This window comes from Mobula birostris, chromosome 3 (genome assembly GCF_030028105.1).
Source record: "Mobula birostris isolate sMobBir1 chromosome 3, sMobBir1.hap1, whole genome shotgun sequence".
NCBI lineage: Eukaryota > Metazoa > Chordata > Chondrichthyes > Myliobatiformes > Myliobatidae > Mobula > Mobula birostris.
Window position 1 is genome coordinate 176,988,668 of NC_092372.1, and position 12,939 is coordinate 177,001,606.

Genomic DNA, 12,939 nt, shown 5'->3' on the forward strand with positions numbered 1-12,939 from the left:
TTAGTTTGTAACATCCAAATGCTCAAGAAGTTATTTTATTCTCAAATACAAGGATGTGTTGTCCATGGAAGTGGCAATCAATTAATTTCTAAAATACTCACCTGCAATATACATTAAAAATAGATTGTGCATTGACTTTAAATTTTTTACAACAAAATCCAATTTTTAAACTTAGCCCCCTCAACTTTGATTCATTCTCCAGCAGTTTCAAAAACATCCATGGCTGTAGGTCCATCTAAACCAACCTGTCTGAGACCTGCCATCCTACTTGTCCAAACCACAATGTCAGAAACCTCAGCCCTTTCCATTACACATGATATTACTTTCAGCTCCATAGTATTGGTTCTCTGACGTGGTATGAAACACCCACTGCAGGAAAACTTGCAAGGACAAGTCCAATGGTTTTCTGGTCAGTTACCCATTGACCTCAGCTTCTGCATACATTTGCTGCTTGTATCCCAAGTCCCTGAATTACTTAACTAGACTTGCTCCTAATCAACTCCTGCCCCAAACCACAAGGAAATTTCATCCTCTGTCTCTCCTCCCCAACTCTGAATTTCTTTGGGACTCACCCATCAAATTCATTCAACTGTGTTTGCTTGTTTTCAGAGGGTTAATTAAATCAAATGGTTAACTAAATGAGAGGATTGGCTATTTGGTGTTAATTGTAGATCCTAGTTCATGAATGACCAATAAGTATCCAATAACACCACCAACTAAAGTTGCAAGTCTTTAGAATTCCTTTGAGAAACATTTATCAACCAGTCCAAATACTGCCACCATCCCCTCTTCCCCATTACACAAAAATACAATCCTCATTTTTCCACCTAAACTCCAATAGTTAAAAGCAATCTTTTTGAGCTCGGATTTAAAGATGACTAAAACAATAAAGTTAATTTGGTCAGAAAATAAAACCTTCATGTCATAATGTTCTAATACTTTACCAGAGGTCAGTAAGGAAGATCTCTGCCAGCGAACAAAATGCTGTGGAGATGTTCTGAGGAGTCACTTCAGTATTATCAGGATCAAAGGAAGCTGCTTCAGTGGCCTGCCCAAACACATTGCCAGAAACATATATTATAAATACACACTATGTTGTTTTATAAAAAAAGTGTCAAACAATATCACAAAAGAGAAGGTGGCAAACCATTATTGATCAATGAGATCATCGCTGCAGGAGCGAGGGAGGATGTCTTAGAAGCCTTCTGAATAGTAATGGAAAAAAGGCAATGATTTAGCTACGAATAAACTGCAGTTCTCCCAACAGTCACCAGGAGATCAAACAGCAGATATACAGTCACATCACAGAGAGGTGCAAGAGTAGCTGGAAATAGTTGTAGTAATAATAATAGGGGATTTCAACTTCTCCAGTATTATTTAGGATTACCTAGATATGGAAGGATTAGATAGGATGAATTCTTTAAAGTGCACCCAAAAGTACTTTTAGTGCCAGTTAATAGATAGCCCCACTAGGAGGGTCAGCATTAGTCCTAATCCTGGGAAACAAAACCAGATGAATGAATAATACCTCACTGGACAAGCAATGTGGGAAAGTGATCAGAGCAAAATGAATGTTGAAGTAGACATGAACAGGAATAAGGATAGAGGTGCTAGATATTATATTTGGAAATAAAACAGATATCCTGATTCTATTCTTTGGAATAGGGCTAACCTAGTCAAATCAGTTTGGTTTGGTTTGGTTTACAACAATGAACTTATGCAACACGTGTGTTTAAGTAAACTCTGTAAGTACCTCTTTATTCCAGATATACCTATACCCTATGTTATTGCTTCAGATAATTACTAAATTTTAATTGAGGTATCTAGCACATAAAATAATATAGCAAACCAAAGGCTCAAATTAAAACATTTACAACACTGGATGAAGACATACAAAAGCAAACACATAACTTGGTTTTATAATTGGAACAATCGTCTAAGATTGTTACTCACCATCTCCTTCTGCCTTTGGTAGTCTTTAATCAGAAGTTCAATGCCTTTCTTGAAGTACTGTACTGCTTCTTGCCCACAATGAATCTGACCCAGGTACATGTATTTAGTGTAACCTTCATCAGGGCTCAAAGCAACAGCTTTTTGAAATGCTTTCACCAGAGTCAAAGAGTTATTATTTTAAAACTGTACAGTTTCAATTACTTCCACAACAAAAAGCCACAAATAAAACCCAGACAGCACAAGAACCTGTAACAACAGACAATCTGCTGGAAGAGCTCAAAGGACTGAGCAGCATCTCTAAGAGGAAAGGAATTAGTTAATGTTCTGGGGCGAAACTTTGCGAAAGGATGAACCCAGCCCAAAATGAACTCCCCACAGCTGCTGCTCAACCCACTGATTTTCCCCAACCAATCATTTATTGGTCCAGATTCTATTCTCTGCAGTCTCTTGTATCTCCACAGGAATCTGTAAATTTATTTTAGTCATTCACAGGACAAAGGCTTCGCAAACTAAGTCAGCACTTATCTGCTCATCTTGAATTGCCCTTCAAAAGGTGGTGATGAGCTACAGTGCTTATAAAAAGTTTTCACCCCCCCCCCCCCGGGAAGTTTTCATGCTTTATTGTTTTACAACATTGTATCACAGTGGATTTAATTTGGCTTTTTTGACACTGATCAATATGCTTTCATATCAAAGTGAAAACAGATCTCTACAAAGTGATCTAAATTAACTACAAATATAAAACACAAAATAATTGACTGCTTAAGTATTCACCCCTTTCAAGTCAGTATATCAGAGATACACCTTGGGCAGGAATTACAGCCTTCAGTCTGTGTGGATAGGTCTCTACCAGCTTTGCATATCTGGACACTGCAATTTTCCCCCATTCTTCTTTACAAAACTGCTCAAGCTCTGCCAGATTGCATGGGAATCATGAGTGAACAGCCTTTTTCAAGTCCAGTCATAAATTTTCTGTTGGATTGAGGTCTGAACTCTGACTTGGCCACTCTAGGACATTAACTTTGTTGTTTTTAAGCCGTTCCTGTGTAGCTTTGGATTTATGCTTGGGCTCATTGCCTTGCTGGAAACAAATCCTCTCTCAAGTCAAAACCTGACTGCATCAGGTTTTCCTCCAGGATTTCCCCGTATTTTGCTGCATTCATTTTACCCTCCACCTTCACAAGCCTTCCTGGGCCTGCTACAGTGAAACATCCCCACAGCATGATGCAGCCACTACCATGCTTCACGGTAGGAATGGTGCGTTTTTGATGATGTGCAGTGTTTGGCTTATGCCAAACATACCGTTTAGTCCAGGGGTCCCCAACATTTTTTGCACCGCGGACCGGTTTAATACTGACAATATTTTTGCGGGGCGGGGTAGCTGTTAATCACGACCGGCATATAGGTGATAAGTCACTTATAAGTGGCTAATACACTCAATTTCATTTCTAACGAATTTAACATTAAACACACAGCGCATATTTTCCTCGCGTGAATATAGTGATAAGTCAATTATAACAGTGGTCCCAAACCTCGGGTCGCAGACCAATACATTGCCGTGAAGAATGCAGCAGTACAGTGGTGGCCAGAATGCACCCAGCATGTCTTTTAAAAAAAGCTGAAAAAAAAACAAGCTAATTGATTAGGTGCTGCCCAGCACGTAAATGTCGGCCCAGATCAGAGGCGACGCAATCGGCAATCACCTCTGATCTGGGCCAACATTTACGTGCCGGGTGGCACCTAATCAATTAGCTTGTTTATTTCGGCTTTTTTCTTAAGGATGTGCTGGGTGCGTTCCGGCTACCACTGCATTCTTCGCAGCCCGGAGGTTGGGGACAACTGAATTATAAGTCAATAGCATCATAACATTTTAAGTAAAGTTTGGACATTAAACACACAGCGCATATTTTCCTCGTATGAACATATAAAATCATTGCAACACACCAATATCACTGAGTCAGTGGGAGCCCCGGGCTTGTTTCCCTGCAACAAGACAGTCCTATCGCGGGGTGATGGGAGACAGCGATACTCGAAGGGGGTTCCTTATGTCCAGTCTATTCCGCAATTTAGTTTTCGTTGCATTCATTGCAGAAAAATCTGTTTCGCAACGATATGATGTTGGAAATGGAAGCAGCGTTTTCAGCGCTTTCGTGGCTATCTCAGGATATTCAGCCTTGACTTTGATCCAGAATGCCGGCAGAGATGTTATGTCAAACATACTTTTCAGCCCACCGTCATTTGCAAGCTCGAGGTGTTGATCTTTTTCCCGCGCTGACATGGAAGATTCACCGGAAACATTCACAAATAGGTCACAAACCAATTCCTTTGCATGTCTTGGGTCACTGATGACCTCGCGTGCGTTAAAGTTCAACAGTGGGCGTGACAGGGAATGAGGAAAGGTGCAGCTGACTCGTATCATTTCATATCGCCAAATCATATCGTTTCCTCGCGGCTTGCGGCCTGTGGCCCGGTCACACACGCTTTGCGGCCTGGTACCAGTCTGCGGCCCGGTGGTTGGGGACCGCTGGTTTAGTCTGGTGGCCCAAAAGCTCAATTTTGGTTTCATCAGACCATACAGCCTTCTTCCAGCTGACTTCAGAGTATCCCACGCCTTCTGGCAAACTCCAGCTGAGATTTCATCTGAGATTGTCTCCCCCAACAGTGGCTTTCTCTTTGCCATTCTCCCATAAAGATGCGACTGGTGAAGAACCAGGACAACAGTTGTTGTATGTGCAATCTCTCCCATCTCAGCCACTGAAGCTTGTAACTTCTCCAGAGTTGTCAGAGGTCTCTCGGTGGCCTCCCACACTCGTCCCCTTCTTGCACGGTCACTCAGTTTTTGAGGAGGCCTTCTCTTGTCAGAGTTACAGCTGTGCCATATTCTTTCCATTTCTTGACGATTGACGTAACTGTACTCCAGAAGATATTCAGTGACTTGGAAATTTTCTTGTATCCATCTCCTGACTTGTGTTTTTCCATAACCTTTTCAGAGTTGCTTGGAGTGTTCTTTTGTCCACATGATGTAGTTTTTGACAGGACACTGACTCACCAGCAGTTGGACCTTCCAGATACATGTGTATTTTCACTATAATCAATTGAAACACCTTGACTGTACACAGGTGACCTCCATTTAACTAATTATGTAACTTCCAAAACCAATTGACTGTACCAGTGATGATTTGGTGTGTCATATTAAATCAATTATTTGTGTTTTATTGTTGTAATTAATTTAGATCACTTTGTAGACATCTGATTTCACTTTGACACAATAGAGTATTTTTATGTTGAACAGTGTCAAAAAAGCAAATTTAAATCCACTATGTTTCAATGTTGTAAATAAATAAAACATGAAAACTTACAAGAGGGGTGAATACTTTTCATAGGCACTGTATCTTCGTGAACCACTGCAGACCTTGAGGTCTGCTTTTTGGACAGCATTGAAAGTAACATTCTGGAAACATAAATAATTTATTAAGAAAATGTTCATCCTTTCCTTAAACTCAAGAGCGCAAGAAATTAGGAGCAGAAGTTGGTCATTAGGCCCTTCAAGCTGAAGCTGCCATTATGGCTGATTCATGCTGCCCTCATCTTCTTATCTGTGTCTGTTTCCCATAACATTCCATTTCTCAGTCTTTCTAATCCTTAACTGCATGTTGTTTGATTTAAATCACTCAATGGCTTAAATCTTTCGCCTTTAAGTATAAAAACGCATCATGTAACTTATCACCAAACATCATTTTCCAGTGCCTGAATCGAGCTGAGAACTGTTCCACCTAAATACGACAGCTCCCCCTGGTGGACAGATGATGACACAGTCCCGTGATCATAACCACTGGTGAATGAGCAAATTCCTGTAGCAATACCGGGTATTATCTCTTCAAGATTGTCTGAGTGAGCGACTAGCTCTTTCTACCAACTGCTCCAAGGCTCATGTAAATTTTATAAATTTACTACAAGAAAGGCTGTTTAAAAATCTTAATTCAAACCAAAATGCATAATCCAGCCCAAAAGGATATTTCTTTTGCTTTCTCTGAGTTTCCAAGTTCTGCAAAGATATTGCCCATCATATCAAGTGTGGTTAAATTGTTGGGCTCCATGTCCAATGCACGTTGACAGAACATTTGTGCCAGTTCAAAATTTAAGTTGTCCATGTACTCCACTGCCTGAAAAAGCATAAGTAAATTTAGAAAGGTTTCCCCAAATAAGATGATTTTATGTCAAGTGCTCTCAAAAGATATAGCAGGAATACAAAAGGAAGGTGAAACAACTGTGCACAAGATATCAAAATAGACTCAAAAGTAGAACTACTTAATTAATCTAACTTCAAAGGATTGAATGGATCTGGCCAAGACACAGTCAAATCAAAGACTAATAGGTAAAGCGTGACAGAACAATTGGTGACCATTACAAAAGGAGATTTTCCAAGTACAGACTGAGTACATATCCACAAGTGGGGGGGGGGGGGGGGGGGAGACAGGGGTCAGGGGAACCAAAGACAGAGCTCCTTTGACAAAGGAGTTAGGGTATATGATGAGACAATAAAGGTGTGTTTGATTTATGCACTTGATATGCATCAAACAGAAACAAGCTGAATACAGAGAGAGGAAACAGAAAACAAAACCAAGCAAAAAGCAGAATTTGAGAACAGAGTAGCAGTTAATGTAAACAGAACACTGAACGCCTCCAGTAAGATAGCAGTGTGTTCGGATGCAACAGTCTCAGGTAAGATGGCACTGCATTTGGATGCAGCAGTCTCAGGTAAGATGGCAGTGTGTTCGGATGCAGCAGTCTGAGGTAAGATGGCACTGCATTTGGATGCAGCAGTCTCAGGTAAGATGGCAGTGTGTTCGGATGCAGCAGTCTGAGGTAAGATGGCAGTGTGTTCGGATGCAACAGTCTGAGGTAAGATGGCACTGCATTTGGATGCAGCAGTCTCAGGTAAGATGGCAGTGTGTTCGGATGCAGCAGTCTGAGGTAAGATGGCAGTGTGTTCGGATGCAACAGTCTGAGGTAAGATGGCAGTGCTATGGGATGCAGCAGTCTGAGGTAAGATGGCAGTGCGATCGGAGCGGTTTCTCAGGGTCCATCCAAAGGCGCTTGTGTCTCTTTTATGATCACCGGATGATGCTGGACTTCAGAACTTCAGGTACTGCAGGTGTACCCCATCAGCAAGCTGCTCATTGGCAGAGTAGCTGTATTTGGAGCGGACTGCATTACTGTTTGCTACAGGAAGGCGTCAGAGTTCATGCACAAAGTCCTGGGCAGTCTAACTGTGAGTGATTATCTTGGATGGTTCTCTTGCAATCACAAGACCCTGTTGGATGTGGATGATGTAAAATGTTGCAGGTCCATTGCCCTTGTTTATTAGAAAGACATGGTGGAGGAGCTGCATGGCCTTGGTTGAAGCAAGAACTACACCTCAAGACTGCAGGCTTGCCTGTTTGTTGCAGCAGTCCAGGAGAGGAGACGCTAGAGGTGGTGCAGAGCAGCGTCCATGCTGGGTTGAGGCTGGCCCCTCCCATCAGTGCTGCCCTCCAGTGTTTGATCAGAGGAATGACAAGCTGGATTGCATGCGTAGACTGCTGAGAACTGCTTAATCTTGCCAATAACACCAATGCACAATCAATTTACAGGACATGTCACTCAGGGACGTGGGCCTTTTTTGTGTGACTGTATGTTTACTTGCTGTCTTATATGTGCCTTATGCTGTGTATGACTGCCGGTACTGTTTTGTACCTTGATCCTGGAGGAATGCTATTTCATTTGGTTGTATTCATGTGTATCATGTACGGTTGAATAATGTTAAACTTGAACTTGAAGCAAACTGTAAAGACTTCTGTAGGCATGAAAACACAAAATTTCAAAGTTTATGGTACATTTATTATCAAATAATGTATACCATATACAACCCTGAGATTCGTCGCCTCACAGACAGCCACAAAACAAACTCAATCGAATCCATTAAAATAAGTCATTAAACACCCAATGTGCAAAAACAAATCGTGCAAGCAATAAAAAGTCAGCAAATAACATTCAGAAATAAAGTTCATGAAAGTGACTTCACAGCCAGGAAGCCAGTCATCCAAGGCCAGTCCTGTTCGATGCAGGCTACAGCTCGAGTTTGGTGCAGAGAAGAGTAAACCTTGTTGGCCAGCCAGCTGGAACACGGGCCTGTCCCTCGTCTCCTGCTCCGACACCGTACCTGGTGCCGAAATCAGCCAAAAATCAACTCATTCCTCACTCTCGGGCCCAGGCCTTGTTACCTCAGTTCTGCCCCACCTCGAATCTACTGGTTCAAATTGGCTCCAAGTCTGCTCCAGCAATTGGCTCATTCTTGCTGTGTTTAATAGTGTAGTTAGCAGTTTTATTTGCTGCCAAAAGTGCATTGCTGCGTTTCACCGGTGTCATCTTAAACCAGTACAAGCAGGAAGAAGTCGTAGGAATGGGCTGAAAATACAAAGGTGAACAAAGCTGGATTTTTTTCCTTCAATTTGCCACTATCTAAAAATTAGTGTAGATACTGAAGTTGATGGGTTGAAGCTTGGAAAGGAGATCAAAAGATTGATTAAATTTAAAATATCTTCCCAAGTGAAAAGCCTTCTAGATTGCTATGAATTGGACACTGCCAAAATGCTTACCATTATCTTCCTGACCTGGAAGGCACCAGAAAATATGGACAATCTTTCAAAATTTGGCAGAACACTAAATTCACTATCATGAAGGATGTTAGCAGATAGCAAGAAGCCAAAGGTAGACTGGCAGATTGGGCAGACAAATATGGGATGTAATTTGGTACGGAGAAGTCTGAAGTGTAGAAAAAAACAGAGATACTATTTTAGAAGGTATGTCAGAACAGATGGACGTGGGCGAATAAAACTTTGAAAATGACAGGACATGTTAAGAGAGAAGTTAGTACAGCAAACAGAATTCAGGATAGATGCATCACTCGCAAAACAGAAATTTCATTGAACTAAAAAATACCCATTAAGCCACAATTGGAACATGGCATTCAGTTCTGATCACCACCCTTTATAAAGATTGTATAGACTCTTGATTGCGTAGCGAAAAGACTTACTAGCATGGGTTCAGGATGAGAGATTTCAAACACAAGGTTAGGCTGGCATCTCCACAGCTGCTGGTTGACCCAGGATACAGCCAACATTTTAGACCAGGAGTTCCACACCTGGGGTCCATGGACCCCTTGGTTAATGGCAAGACTCATTGCCATAAAAAAAGGTTATGAATCTAAAAGATACAGTACAGCACGGTACAGGCGCTTTGGTCAAAGATGTCGTGCCAACTTTTTAACCTACTCCAGGATCAACCTAACTCCTTCCTCCATTCAGTCCCCCATTCTTCTTTCATCAATGTGTCTATCAAGGAGTCTTTTAAATCTCCCAAACTAACTGCTTCTACTGCTATTCCTGGCATCACATTCTACCCACACACTACTGTGTGTAAAAAATCATACTACTGACATGCCCCTATACTTCCCTCCAATTACCTTAGAATTATGCCCTTTCCTTTTAGCCATTTCCGCCCTTGGAAAAAAGTCTCTGTCCACTCTTTCAATGCCTCTTACCTTAAAAACCTCTGTCAAGTTGCTTCTTATCCTTCTTCACTCCAAAGAGAAAATCCTTAGCTTTCCTCACAAGACATGCTCTCTAATCCAAGGAGCATCCTGGTAAATATCCTTTACACCCTCTCTAAAGCTTTCATATCCTTCCTATAATGAGGTGACCAGAACTGAACTCACTATTCCACGTGTGGTTAACAAGGTTTGATAGAGCTGCAACATTACCTTACAGCTCTTGAACTCAATCCCCTGATTAATGAAGAACAGCTAAGTTTCCTTGGAAAGCATGCCTTCTGACTTTCTTAATGAGCCTACCACGGGAACCTTATTCAAATCTCTATACACAATATCCACTGCTCTACCTTCATCAATTTGCTTTGTCACTTCCTCAAAGGGTTCAATCAGGCTCCAAGAAGGAAAGAGCACCTCCCACCTTCACGTTATTTTATATTTGGAGATACTTCACAGTCGCAGGCTCTTCCACCCAAATACACCCCTTCATTTTCTTTCTGTTTCAGAGTTTCAACTTCTACACTTTTTGTTTTGATTTACAGAACAAGTGAATAGATGATCTACAAGGAGCCAGCACAAACTCCACAGGACGAATTACTTCCTTATTGTCAATAGGAAAGATTCCACAATTTTCAAATTATAGGATAAAGCTACACAAAGTCACTATTGGGCCTTTTAAACAAAAACAATATTGTAAATGCAATATTAAAGAAATAACTGGCATGAATTGATTACTTTAACAGCAGAAAAGGATGACTTTACTGCTTGGATGACAGAAAAATGTGAAACTGCCAACCTCTGCAAGTCACTCCTGGGCAGTTGCAATGAAATCCATTGACACTGCCTGTGCTCCCTGCTCTTTTGAGGTGTACAATGTTTTACAGTCTTCCCCAGTGAAATCTCAAGAAACTAATGATTTGGTCAGCATTTTGGGTATATTCACAAACTATTGTCACTATAAAAGGCGACAAAATATGTTTTAGTCAATGGGAACATGTGTTTTCCATGGCATAATGAACCATAGTTACTACTTAGCAACTCTGTTCATCTGAATCAACCAATTTTAATAGCTGTGAATTGAATTCCCCTGGAAATTTCAAAAAATAACATACATCTTACACCCCCTCCCCACCATCCCTCAAAGTTAATGATATTTCTGATCCTGTATCATTTATTTTGATGTATTCAACTTTTCAGTATCTAAGCATCACTGGCAGGACCAGTGAATTGCCCTCAAAGGGAGGGTTTACTAGGCCATTTAAGAGTTAACCAGATCCCAATATTCACTTCAAATACCATGAAACATTCTTACTAATTCTAATCACAATTCTTCAATGTTTTAGCAATTGGGATGACATCATATCGCAAGACAAAAGGAATCTGAAACTCGACAGCAACCACAGTCAGAAAGGAGAGAATAATAGACCCTAATGGTTATTTCCTTATTGGGACAGCATCAAATACTGCCACTTTACAAGGAAGTCAAAATCACTCCCAATAACCTAGCCTATTTCCACATGTTCCAATAGGGCCAACTGGTAGCAAAATAAAAAGTAAAAAGAATAGTCTTTGACTTGAAATTATCTTTATCACTTAGAAGGCTAATTGTGTACATTTGAAATTCAGATTCTACATTTGCTAGATTAAAATGTTTTAAATAAATAATTTGAAAATTTATAATGTCATAAATCTTAACAGTGTTTGTTTTAATTTTGTAAAATAGCTTACTTTTTCCAACAACTGTTGAACTGAATATTTGCCTTCTGTTTTCTTCCTGGCTTTTTTCTCTATTTTTAGCTGCATCCTCGCCCGAACATTTAATCCAGCCAATTCAAGACCTGCACCATAAACAAACAGAACTCAGTACAGACCATTTCATCAAAACTTTAAAGACAATAATGACACTACCAAAGCCATGGTTAATGACTGTAAAAATGAAAACAAAACAGCTAAATCCCAATTCCAAACTGCATGAAAACATTCACCACTTGTTTATCCCAATGGCACAAATTTGAATTTAAACACTTATTTTTCCAGAGAGAAAAAAAATCAATTTTTCCATTATTTCATTACTGGAAAATGCTATCCTAATTATTTCATTATATTAAATGATTTTGGTAACAAATTTGTATCACCTGTTTTGCTGTAGAAATGAGTGTTTCTGCCCACCGTGTCCACACTGACCTCTTTGGCCATCTACACTAATCCCATTTGCCATATTAGGTCCATGTGTGTCTGATCAAAATTCTATCTAAATGTCTCTCAAACAGTGATTGATTCAGATTCTACTTACCTCCACGAACAGTGCATACCAGATAGCAACATCTCTGTGTAAAAATCTTTTCTTTTGGCTCCACTATTAAAACCCTTCCTCTGTCCTTAAACCCTCACCCTTTTGACACTCCTACCACGAGTGACCACAGAGACTCTGACCATCTACCCATTATACACCTTGTATAATATTATATACTTCTATCAGGTTCCACCCCGACTCCTTCAGCCCAGGGAAAGCAAGCCCAACCTATCTGATTTCTTCCCAAAACTTAAAGTTCTCCAATGCTCTAGGAAACGGATCTCCATACCTCCCTCTGCAATGGAGCTCTCCTGATCAGAAGACAACAGACAATACGGATCAATGATAACACCTCCTCACTGAATATCAACACACGCACATCCCAAGGATGTGTGCTTTGCCCACAGCTCTACTCTCTCTACACTCATGACTACATGGCTAACCACAGTTCAAACACCACCTGTAAGTTTACAAATGACACCAGTGTTGATACAATCTCAGATGATGACAAAGTAGTGTACAGGAGTGAGACCGATTGGATGGCTGAGTGGCGTTACAACAAAAGCCTTGCACTCAACATTAACAAGATCACAAAATTAATGGCGGAATCCAGAATAGGAAGTCGGGACAACACACACCAGTCCTCATTGAGGGGTCAGCAGTGGAAAGGGTGAGCAGAACCAAGTTCCTGGGCATGAACACCTCAGAGGATCTGCCCTGGGTCCAGCAGATGGGTGCAATCATGAAGGCACAAAGGTAGCTGCACTTTATTAGAAGTTTGAGGAGATTTGGTAACTTCACCAAAGACTCTTGCAAATTTCTATAGATATATGGGGGCAATCATTCTGACTGGTAACATCACAGGACTGAAAGACGCAGCTAAGGGTTGTAGACTTAGCCAGTTCCATTAGGGCACAACCCTCCTCACCATCGAAGACATCTTCAAGAGCTGGTGCCTCAAGCAGGCGGCATCCACCAGTAGGGACCTTCACCATCCAGCACACACTTTTTTCTCACTATGATCTTCGGGGAGAAGATACAGGTGCCTGAAGAACCACACTCAACAACTCAGAAAAGGCTTCCATTCCTCCACCATCAGATTTTC

The 12,939-nt window shown here is 40.9% G+C and overlaps 1 protein-coding gene across 1 annotated transcript in view; it reads right to left on the reverse strand.

Moving 5' to 3' along the window:
- LOC140195440 (uncharacterized) overlaps positions 1–12,939 on the reverse strand; it is a 442,685-nt gene that overhangs the window by 413,489 nt on the left and 16,257 nt on the right. Inside the window, exons 2-5 of the mRNA XM_072253735.1 lie at positions 11,270–11,379; positions 5,970–6,116; positions 1,954–2,103; positions 945–1,048 (exon numbers count right to left, since the gene is read on the reverse strand). Coding sequence (XP_072109836.1) covers positions 945–1,048; positions 1,954–2,103; positions 5,970–6,116; positions 11,270–11,379 — 511 coding nt within the window. The remainder of the gene's footprint in view (positions 1–944; positions 1,049–1,953; positions 2,104–5,969; positions 6,117–11,269; positions 11,380–12,939) is intronic.